This window comes from Cariama cristata, unplaced genomic scaffold (assembly GCF_000690535.1).
Source record: "Cariama cristata isolate BGI_N322 unplaced genomic scaffold, ASM69053v1 scaffold33651, whole genome shotgun sequence".
Classification (NCBI taxonomy): domain Eukaryota; kingdom Metazoa; phylum Chordata; class Aves; order Cariamiformes; family Cariamidae; genus Cariama; species Cariama cristata.
Window position 1 is genome coordinate 35,687 of NW_009599262.1, and position 12,165 is coordinate 47,851.

The following is a 12,165-nucleotide window of genomic DNA, read 5'->3' on the forward strand; positions in this document are numbered from 1 at the left end:
GATCTTTTCCCTAAGGAAATAAATTAAAATTCTCTCATTTTGCTTCTCAGGCTCCTGCTAGAAACAATGCTTTTCTCATTCAGTTTTTGATGCAAATGGCACTATCCCTGCAAACCTGACTAGTGAGATCTATCGCAGTCCTGGGTAACAACCTTTGTTAAGTTACAACTAAGCCAGGCACCTGCCAGACGTTCATTATAATCACAGATCTGTTGGACTATGAAAACCGAAGGCTATGATTCAGTTCAAAGGATGAGTTTCATTATATGCTCCACTCCATTGCTCTGGAAAAGCCACAAGGGAAAACACAAGCTCTGCAGAAATCAAGCTCCTAACAATTAGCTTTATGTCAGATGCATCCATACAAAGAACAATACCCACTGACAAAATGACCATTAAAAAAAAAAAGCTTTATTAACCCTTTTGCACCAGCAGTTCTTCAGGTGTCCATTGCCAGCAATGGAGTTCAAGCCAAGTGATCCAATTTTCAGCCCCAAGAGGTTAGCGCTTTACATTCACTTACAAAGCTGAGTGAGGTACATTTTCAGAAGTAGAAAGATTTGGTTGCAAGTCCCATAAAAAGGTGGAGTGTTCCTTGGCCATTTTAATAGATTAAGAACTGGTATGGTCCTTGAGAACAGAATAATGCAGGCATTGGGAGCTCGAGGTGTCTCAGCTTCCAAGGAGATCATGGTGACCACTAGAGCAAGGCCCAGTAGTCCCTTCAGCATGATTCCTCCTCAACCTTCCTACCTCTCAAGGAGTGGACTCCATGCTCCAGTCACAGACAGGCAGAAGAGTTCGTTTGGTTTGGAAACCCAACCTGAGATGGTTAAGAGATTCCCTGGACATAAGCTGTAAACTCAGGATGAGAGGAACAGAGAGACCTCAATGCTCAGTTAAGCTAAAGATAGAAAAATAAACCTGGTTCAACCAGAAGATATAATACTGCCTACAAATCAGGTCTGAAGTTGAATGTAACCTGTATGCTTTTTTTTCCTCCCAAAGTCTTCAACCAAAAAAATCATTTATCTGGACACATACATAGTTCAAAAGGCACAGGAAGTAAAAGCATTTCTGAATGACCTCATGTAACTTTAACATCAGTATAACTGTAAAATAAATAAATATGTGCAAGATTAGAAAGATCACAACGTTCTCCTGGATGACATATCTTATTTTGTAAAAAATATACACATACGTGCATACACACACACCTCATTGAGAATAAAAAACAGTACATATACCCTTTTATCAAAGTCCTATACATAACTTTATAGGCATTCAGTACATCACCATATGAAACATTTAAATTACTACCTTAAAATGTAACCAAAGGGCTTTTTTTTCTATACAACCCTATACTTATTTAGGTGTCTGCAATCCAGATAAGTACAGTACATACAACCTCTCCCCCCGTCCCCAAAAGAAACTACAATTTTTCAGTGGGGCAAATCTTCCTAGGTAACAATTCTTTTCCCCTCATAAAATACTCTGACAACTGTATATTCTGTAAAGCAGCTGGAAGCTCCACGTGCATGTGACACTCTGGGATATCAATAAAGAACAAGTGTGAACAGTGTTCAATTGGAAAAAAAAAAACAAAACAAAAAACAAAAACAAAACCCACCAACCCAAAATAAAAAGGCAGCGGCCAGTTTACAGGTAACTTGGCAGCAGTTTATAGATGACATAAAATCAAGGTGCTTAAATTTACGTGACAGTCAACATTCCTCCCAAAAAAGGGAACACAAAGGTAAAATGAACCTTTTGCAGATGCTGTTGGACTCTTAGCTAATCACTTATAGTGAGTACAGTTCTATTGCCATTTTCTTTTTCAAGTTCGCTGGAAGAATTCAGCAAAGTATTTGGGACACAGGAGCAAGGAAAGGGAGAAACTCAACATGAGCTACAAACTGATTCACAGCTAAGTTAACATTTAGAATCTAGTTTTCTAAAACAAAGATTTTAGAGCATCTCATTTTCATGGCATAGGACATTAATTTTGTTACATGTGACACTTTATTCCAAGTTTGATGCCAAAACACAGGGGCCAAAACAATTATTTTTGTGTGTGTGGAAAACACTTGCAAATGTTAGCTCTTAATTCCTCAATGCCACTGGCTCCACCAGGAGACCAACGGAAGGAAAGTTTTAACTGTCGTAGGCAGGATTATAAATTTGTACTTGTTAGCTGTAGAATACTCGCTTTCCTGTGAAAACAGTAAATATTACCTCAGTTTGAAGTTTAATACAGTACTTCTCCCTGAAACAACACTGTATAGCAGTCTGCCTCAGTCTCTCCAACTACCAGGCAGACAGGGTATCTTACACAGGCACATCAAGTGGGATTTACATTTCTTAAGAAAATCTTTCATCTGCAACTGTCCTTCGCAAATTGCAAAGAGTGCAACCATAATCCAGTACTCCTAGTTCGCATACTTTCCTTGGAGAAAGACCCACACAGTTATCTCACTCTGTCAAGACATGATTGCCAAATTTGTTTTCAAGTAACTGTTCTTAATTATGGTCATTCCAGATCCTGTAAGTTTATTGTGCTTCCAGTGAACTGAGAGTTATCAGAACCTGCATCATCTTCAGTGGAATTGTGTGGTTCCTGTTAAAGCAAACAGACAGCATGAAGAGTTCAGTGCTTTCACCTCTAGATGCTTTTAATGCTTATCAGTAAGATTACCTTGACATTTATCCAACACCAGAGAAATGCTTTGAATGGTTTAGAGGAAGCCCAAAACTTTCCTGCATTGGGGACCCACTCAAACAGTGCCACTACAGTTTTTCCTTTGGAACACTTCAGATGAGCAGTACTAATGGAGATAAATTTAAAATCACTATTCGCTTTTCCTCACTAACTCTCTACTGTGGACAACGATCGTAGTACTCTCCTTGTATTTCTAGGTTTCTCACAGTAAGGTGCTCCTCTCAAATACACGCGCTTTATTTTCTATCCAGGAGAAGCACACTTGCTAAGACTAACTGCATTGCAGAGTTTATCAAAACCTAAGCCCCACATGGCCAAGTAGAAAACGTGATTTATGTACATGCTAATCACTCACTGCTGCTCCATTCTCAGCTGCTCCTACTCACCAACATGCAGCTTACCGGAACAGCAGATAACAAAATGTTTATGCAAGAAGCTGTATGAAGCTTTCTGCATTCAAACACTGACACTCAGTAGTTAACAAGAGCAAGTAGTGAAATCGAAGGCTGTAGAAGCAAGCAGGCTTTTTAACCTAACTGCCTTTCCCATATAGACACCGCTCTGAATTCTGGGCTCAAGATTTTATTTCCCACTTCCTGCCCTTCCTGTAGCCTGTTACATATCAAATCTGATCCTCTTTCTTGACCCAACTAGTATCTGCAGCACAGGATCAGGAAAACAAGGATGGGGCACCTCAGTAATAAATGAGTAACATTGGTTATTCATTACTCAGTAACAGAGGAAGAAAAACAACCACCTATAACATGTCAAAGGTTGGTAACATACACAAGATAAATCTTGCAGTGCAGCTCTCTGCTTACTACTTCTTGCAAGTGAAATTAAATTCCCAGTGGAAAACAAGGTATTTTCATTAGGCAGAACACCAGAGTGTTCACAGCAAACTGTCTTCACTTTCAAGCTAAGCAATAAAACCCAACGGCTCTGACATGTTGTACCTGAAGAATGTGAACAGGTAAATCCACTGTAAGCTGAGAATGTGATGAGGAGGACTGAGAGCTCAGTTGAAAGGGCAAATCTCCCTCTCCTGGGGAATCATCCTGTGAATGCAGAAACATGATGCAATTACAAGACCCCAAAGCATCTGAGCACAATATGCAAATTTCACTAAGGCTCACAATCTTAAAACATCTGATAAAGCCACTGCACTTGTACTAGTAAGGCCTAGATCCACAAAGATGTGTGGAAAACTATCACTTAAATCTGAACCTAGCTCTGTATACAACCTACTACCCTACCATAATCAACTTGGAAAATTGGCAAGATCTGAGAAGGAAGGAATGGTTCATCTTCCAACAAACCTAACACTCAGAAATATGCAACAAGTTTCATCATGTTGTGTGAAGCTAATACTTAACATAAAAGTTACAAACATTTACACTCATGAGAAAACTTCACAGATGGAGAACTCTGCCTATAGCTTCCTCCATGCCCTACTTTGTTAGGAATAAATTGGAAGGAATGATCCTTTCTCTGGATACAAATATACACCTGGCCAAAAACACATTACCTGCCATGCTCCACTAATCAGCCCATATGGATCACGAGGTGTTTTTAGGAAAAAAATCTCAAGCTTTATTTCAACAGTTTAGAGAAGTAACAGTTTAGGCTGAAACTTCACTTTGAGGAAATCTTTCCATGTCAGTCTCATTTACCTTGTAAATGAGAGGTGTGAAGTAATTTAAGAATTTTGGGAGTGTGTCAACAAAGAAAAAGACTAGAGGAAGAAGTCATACTCCCGTGCACATCCTAAGTTACTGCATGCTAGTAAGTCTTTCCTTTTGCAAGAGAAATTACCCCATGCTTTGGGAGAGGAATGTAGCATCAGTTTTGCTGTTCTCATAACTGCCTGTCCGAATTAGGAAATTCCTAAGCCCTCGAAGGATCACAACTCTCACACAAAAAATGGAAGTTTGACAAAACTCTTAGTTCCACCACAGTGCTTCCTGCATCAAATGTATCCAGCCCAAGAAGCTGAACAGGATGTTCCCTGCAGTTATAGTGCCTGTATGTTCCAGGCTGGACTGAATATTAGTACCAAACCAAATAAAAAAACCAAACTTACCCACTTCTACAATGCACCTGTTCAGGCCCCCACCAGTTGCATAATTGAACCAGCTCTGTTTTCAGGCATTTCTAGATCTCTCTAAAGCCAGTTTCATACAAACTTGCCAGGAAAATGCCCTAATGGACATGGTACATACTGCAGATCTCAAGATCCCATCTAGCCGCAGTAGTACCGGAGTTCACAGATAAGATTCTTCCATGAATGTGCCAGTCTGGGTAACAGAGAAGACGAGCATGTTTTTCCTCCCTATCTCTTACCTGAAGAAGCTGAATTTGCACATACTGCGCTCCAGTAGCAGGGTCCCTTATTGTCAGCCCTCCATTTGGCAGAACTATGTTGCCACCCAGTCGACTGCCAGGAGTGGATGATGAAAAGTTGGTAGGGCTTACTTTACCACCCTTGCTTTTCCTCTGACCAGAGCCAGATGCCCCTAAAAGAGACCAATTTTAATATTTAGATGGTCAGAAGCAATTTGCCGAAGTTTCCTGCTAGTATTTTTTTGATTTTATGTGGTTGTTTATGCTACACAGCAAACTCCTGGAACAGTGCAATATAATTAAGCACCATCTGATAACTGCTAAAAGGCCAGACATCAATCACCTGATGAACTCCAACTGCTGACTGAGCATCATTTTACACGAATGCCATTAAAACCACATCACAAACTGCTAAGCTTAGGGCTCACCCCTGTGGTAGCACAGAAATATCAGCATATTTGTGGAGTTACGGAAAGGAATTAGGAAGTAGAATTGCATTTGCTCTTTTTAGTTTTGCAGCTCATTTCCTGAGAAGTCATGAACATCATTTTTCCAAACTGCAAAAAGAGTATAGTGAAGCTCATCTATTTCCAGACAGATTTCAAGGACTGTTAGGTAGAACGCACAACCTAAGTACAACTATAACAACCTTAAGCATTTTTCAGTTTAAAACACAACGAACCAGCTGCTTGTATCACAAGCTGAAAACCAAAATCTTAATCAAAATAAATGTAAGGATAGAATCCTGCCAGCTGTTTCAGGTTTTTGTTATGTTTTTTAAAATCTATAGTAATTAAAAGGCTTGGATAACTTCTTTTTAAACACTGAACTTCCCTCTGCAGTCTTCATTCAACCCTAGTTAAACCACTTAGAAATACAAGACTCTTTAGACCACTTTGAGAAGCACACAGTAGCATTAAGGCAACTGCTGGTGAAAAGTGGACTACCGGGAGTCCTGAGTAGGAACAGAAACAGGAATTTTCTGAGGTCATTTTAGGAGACATGCAGATTAAGTGCAATCATCTTTTTAAACTAATGTCCAAAAGACATATTTGATAATACAAGCACACTTAAAACTAGGCTTATAAAGCAGTTATCCCTCCCTGTGATGATTCACTGAACCAGACAGAATTTATACAGCTATGCCTTCTACAAATACAGAAATGTGACAGTGCTCAATTCAGCACTAGTCTCTTAGCTCACCTTAAAAATTATCACCTTGATTTTCAGAGGTGGAAGGTCTAAGAGAGAGCAAGGAAGAACCAAACTATATATATATGAATGATACACATGATATTCCACCTCAGCCCCAAGGCTAGACACAACTCAAGCACCTATGCTTGTTCAAGCCTAGTGAGCCACGGACCACATTTGCTCTGATAAAGCAGCGCTGTAAAATTCACATCAGACAGCTTTGAGTCAAACTACAGTTTAAGAGGACATATCTGAAATCATGACCTAAACCTCACCCCGCACAAGAACTCTCCACAAAGCTAAATTTTAAGAGAGAGGTTTGAGTATTTCTAGATAACTAAGAAATAAATTCCTTAACACTGCATACACAGTTATTAAGTGAAACACAGAAGCAAAACAAATTCAGATGATGTTTTCACTGTCTCTACCGAGTAAAAGAGAACCCACTAGGTAAGGCCAAAACCATAAACAACAGAAAGAAAAGTGACCTTAAATATTTTTTGTTCAATAAGAAAATAAAAAGCAGATGAAGAGGTGGAGGTATAGTGTCTTGTTAACAATCACGAAACATATGATGCAGATTTCTCTGTAAACTTACTGTGAATCTGATATTCCACAGAACGTAATTATCCTGAATAACAGATGGTACATCACATGCGTAATTATTTTAACTAACAATAAACCGTATGGGATATTTAAGAATGTACTCAGATACCCACTCCCATTTCACTGCCAAAAACCGTAAATAATTGTATGGCTTGTTTGATGGCTTCTCACAAGTTTGATGGCTTCTAAATTGATGGCTTCTCACCTGTGCTGCTCCCATTCCCTTTTTGTTTTCTTTTCTTGGCGAGCTGAATGGCTCTGTAGTCTGTTCTTGCAGACCCACTGCTCTCCTAGTAAAAAAAAAAAAAAAAACACAAAAAGTCAAGAAGAATAAACCAAGACAATGAACATGGACTAATGAGTTCTCAGTTGCAGTTATCTTTTACACTGCAAACATGGAATTCTAGTTTCCCATGCTCTTCTGATTAGAGTTTCAATAAATTCCCTGTATGTACTTAAAATCTGGAGTTCAACACAAAAAGAAGGTAGCTCCACAATTATAAGTGTTCAGATTTTAACACTGTAAACATTTACTTTGTCATGTAAATAAAAAGTTAAGTCTGCAGTAACACAGTAAACCAGAAAGGGAAGAGTACTTAAAACAGGAACGAGGATTGAGATGAAAGTGTTTCAGTTACTCTCCCAGCCCAGATCTTTCCCTGGAACAGAATGCACAACACATACCAAGTACTCTAGGGTATTCTTGTAAATTCCATTTCATCCTCAGAGAGATGGCCACTTATTTTTTAATCCCCTACTTTGAAAGGTTCTCCCTTAACTCTCCCCACCAGAATTCCAGTATTTCTTAAGAGAACTTATCACCACACTGAATCTCCTTCTGACCACATACTATGCAACATAATGTTCTACATCCTTCATCAAAAAAAGCCAAAATGTACAATCTGCAAAATCTGAGAGAAAGGTCTCCCTAAAAGGTATAAGTAGCAATGGATATCGGTGTCTTAGTCATCTAGGAGTAAAACGAATATAGTTACTGCATACCAAAAACGAGCTGCCAGTCACTGTGCCAAGATCCATTTCTTTCTGTGCACTGTAGCTCCCTGGAGGATTGGAGAAGACAAACTGCGTCACTACTTTGCTGCCCTCTTGTTGACCAACAACATCCGAGCTAGGAAGCAAATTCCGTTCAACTTTAGTTGGTGTTAGTAACTCAGGCACATTGGTACCACTGAGGCTACTAGAAGGAGTCAAAGTGGCTGTGTCGACTGTTAAATTATTGCTGGATGTCAAACAGTGCACATCTTGACTGGAACTCCTCACTGACAAAGATGCCAGAGAACCCAAGGCTTCTGCATTCACAGTCTGTACATCATCCAAATTTAAAGTGCTTTGCTGTAGAACTGCTGCACTGGTTCCCAGCAAGAGAGAACTGTCCAGGCTCTGTGGCATATCGCTGCTAGCCACCAGTATCAAGGGATCAACTGCCTGGCTTAAAGAATTGTTACTGACGGGCAGGTTTCCTCCAAGTGTCGAGCCCACCGAAGCAACATCGATCGTGACAATTCCAGAGTTCACTAGCGCCATGTCTGTTGCAATTCCAGAATTGTTACTAGACACGTTGGAGAACAGGGATACCAGGTCTATGCTGCTGAGATCGCTCTGTCCTGGACTAGTCAGTTCGCTGCTGGGTGTGAGGGAACTGGTTGCTTCAAGCTGAGTTAGGAGATCTGGAAGAGAACGGTTTGGTTATAGGACAGACCTTTCATCAGACAATGCGGAGAAAAAATATGAATGATCAAAGGAGGAAGCTTACAACGCTAGATTCTCAGCCTACTAGAACACTTCCCAACTTCCCTGAAAGCAGACATAAGGAAAAGCAGCTTACTGAAACAAGTTCTCTCCTTTACTGAGAAATTTCAGTGACAAAAGCACGTGCAAAAAGGTAACACTATGGCAGTCCAGACTAAGCTAGATTGTAGAGGAGTGGAAAAACGAGCGTGAAAAGAAATGCTTTTAGTCCTTGCTCGTATTTTACAGATGGCATGGAGAAGGACAAGCTCTACTTCATTCAAAAAAACCCCAATTTCTCACAATTTCACCCAGGTCAAGCTCAGGTCTCACTTTCTGATACTCAGTTAAAGGTGTCACCGAAAATTTTAGGAGGCGGAAATCAGCTCCATTATCAGTGAAGATTCTGCCATTCATATTGATGAGGCTCAGATTTCCATATCAGTAAATACACATTTTCCTTAATAAAACATTTAGTTTTTCCATTGCACCCTCCTATAGTTTGAAACGAATAATTTACCTGGGCTGAAGTTATGTTGTTTGACCATGTGTGTCTTCATACTGTGTTTGGAAGTGAACAATTTATTACAGCTGGATACAGGGCAACGAGTCTTTAATGAGTCCACATCCTGAAGATGTTTTTTGGAGTGAATATACAGACTACTTCGTGCTGAAAATTTTGCACAACAGCCTACAAGAACATATACAAGGCTTTAACGTTTCATCTGATTTCAATCTGATGTTCATATTTAATGTCTTCACAAAACAAATCAGAGTAGTTCTGCAGAACTCCGTTTGCTATTTTGCAGTGCCTGTACATACATTCAAATGAATCAGAAGCAAGCCAAATATTTCCTAGTTTTACATCAAGGACATCTCAGTGGGTAGGACAGTTCAACAACCTGTTTCTGACAACATGAAACTGTGAAGTCATTCAGTGTAATGCACAACCTTTCCCCACTATGGCACCTTAAATGCAAACTCTTCATGACGACTGCTGGCAAAACCGTCAAAAGGAGTAACAACCACCAAGAAACGCTGCTTTACTTTATGAAGCAGAATATTCCAGATCAGACTCAAAATATTTGTTCCTAGAGTCCTACGGAAGTGATAGAGGTAGTGCTAAGAAACCCATGGGGCATCACCGTATGACCACAACAGATACCATTCACACGGCTGTCCACCATCCCAGCAGCAGGAACTATCACAGTGCAACCACTGAATGCTTGAGATGACAATGTCACAACAGCAAAACATGCTTGAACGTGCAGGACAGGACCACTTTGCACTATTTTTGACAAATCAAGCAAAAAAGCTGAGCTACAGAAACTGAATATCAGAAATGGGATTTTCTACAATAAAAGAGTTCTGCTCGTCATAAAGGGAAAAAAAAAAAATCCAGCTAGAGCATGAATCAATGTTTTCTCTGCAATCTACACATTTGAGAATGATCCCTCATTCAGTTACAGTGTCTTCTGTTTAGTTTTACCTCTTCAAACTCTGTTAGAAGACTCACTCTAAATTGTTCCAATCCTGTAACAAGCTTGCGTTTGGGGAAAATGCACACAATCTTTAGGCAATATAAACACCGATTACATACATACATACATATATGAGTGGAACAATACCTTCTACTGGACACTCAAATGGTTTTGTACCAAGGTGAGTTATACTGTGGCCTTTCAAGTGTTCTGCTCTTGTGAAGGACTTCCCACAGCCTTCTACCGGGCACATAAATCTCCTGTCATCTTCGTGTTTCCTACAAGGGAAGGAAATTGCCATTGGCGTGATTAAATCCACTGTTGCTTAAGTACTGGAAGAAAAACAAACAAACAGCAAGTGACTTAGGACAGTATAATCAGAAAACACTACCTTTTATGTCTTAGTAGCTTGGACATACTGGTGAAAGACCAGCCACAACCTTCAAAGTCACAGATAAAAGGCCTTTCACCTTAAGCAAAGAAAGATTACATTAATAATCTAATATGGAAATACACACTGCTACTAGCAAATCTCAACAGCTGCTTAAATTGAATTAAACTAAGACAAGAAGACCCAACCACTGCAGAGTACTGTGATGTCCCTTCCTACTCCTACAGTCTTCTTTAACTCAAGGCCACGTATCAGGGAGCACAGACAATTATCAATCCATCTCATATTAATCTGAGCTATCTTGAAGGTGCTTCAGTATCAACAATAGCATTACTCAAAACAGAAGCACAGCTCAAATGTTTTTTTTCTGTTTTCATGACCTGTTATTACATGTTGATTACAACACAGTGAAGTATGTGAAGTTAGTTTCCATCACGCCTATGAACTTTCACTTTAAAAAAAAGAAAAAACAAAAACCCACACTGCAAAGCCACAAAACCAGGAAAACAGAGGACAGTACAGAGTACACATAATTGTCTTTAGAACACTGAAAGGCTGGATTTCAGCTTAGCAGTGGCCCTTGCAAGTCACGAGTGCTTGCTTGAGTTGAAATTTCATCTTCTTGCTGTTCCAAACCTTGGTACATACATTCCACATATTCTGAAAGTTTTTCAGCCACTTGTGTTGACCAAGATTAGAACTCACACACTGATCTGAGTGTGTTCACATGCCAAACGCCACAGCTTTGCACGTCCATAGCTACTTCACATTTGGCAAGTTCACTCAGCAGACTCCTCCCCCCCCCCCCGCCCCGAAGGCCAAGAATCAAATGTTTTCACTGACTCCAAATAATTCATATTACCCTTTCTCCCTTCATGACTTTTAGTTTTTCCAGCAAACTGAAGTCCACTCTCCACATATTATGTTTCATGTACCTCCCCAGGTACAAGTCACCCTCATGAATACCTGTGTGACTCCTCATGTGGATTTTCAGTCGGCAGGCTTTGTCATACTGCTTGTTACAGCCAGGGAACGAACAGGAGAACTGCTCTTGCTCCCTGAAGTGGGCTCGATTATGGGAGAATAACGCACTCACTGTGATAAATGTTCTTTCACAGCCTGGGGAGAGAAGGGAAAATCAGCCTGATTCAAAAATGAATCAGGAAAACCACATTCTTCTCTTCCTCCCAACTTTCAGTGAGGGAACTTCATGATCCTTTCAACAGGATATTACATCCTGGCACATGGAAAAACCAAACAGTGCAATCCTAAACTACATTACTCCCAGGGATTACAATTATTTAGCCAAGGTGGGTAATCAAAAACCATACAGTTTGGTTTAAGGCATACCACTGAAGACGTTTGCTTGTCTTAAGGCGTTTCACACCAGCACAAAGCCACAGAAAAGGTGACCAGCAAAGGGGGAGCATCCTCCAGCTCCCAGAATTTCCCTCTTGACAACTGAGGTGGCCTGGAGAGGAGGCCTTCCTCGATACTCAGGGGACGACCCGAAGGGGAAGGAGGGGCAATGGGGAAGAAAAGCGACCTGACCCGCTTCACAGGTCTCAGGGCAGGGATCCCATCCTCGCCCGGGAGCGCCGTTTTTAGGAAGGGGAGGGAAGGAAACCAAGCCCCAGAGGCCCGGCGGCGGCTTACCGGGGAAGTCGCAGCGGTAGGGCCGC

General features: G+C 40.5%; 1 protein-coding gene across 1 annotated transcript; it reads right to left on the reverse strand.

The window, feature by feature from the left end:
- Positions 1-2,323: 2,323 nt before the first annotated feature.
- ZXDC (ZXD family zinc finger C) lies at positions 2,324-12,161 on the reverse strand (the record flags this gene model as incomplete). The annotated part of the gene is made up of 10 exons (XM_009709621.1): positions 2,324-2,617; positions 3,676-3,777; positions 5,063-5,235; positions 7,068-7,152; positions 7,865-8,550; positions 9,132-9,302; positions 10,240-10,370; positions 10,484-10,562; positions 11,450-11,602; positions 12,140-12,161. Coding segments are annotated over 10 exons (1,689 nt in total), but the record flags the coding sequence as incomplete, so codon positions are not given.
- Between the last annotated feature and the right edge of the window lie 4 nt (positions 12,162-12,165).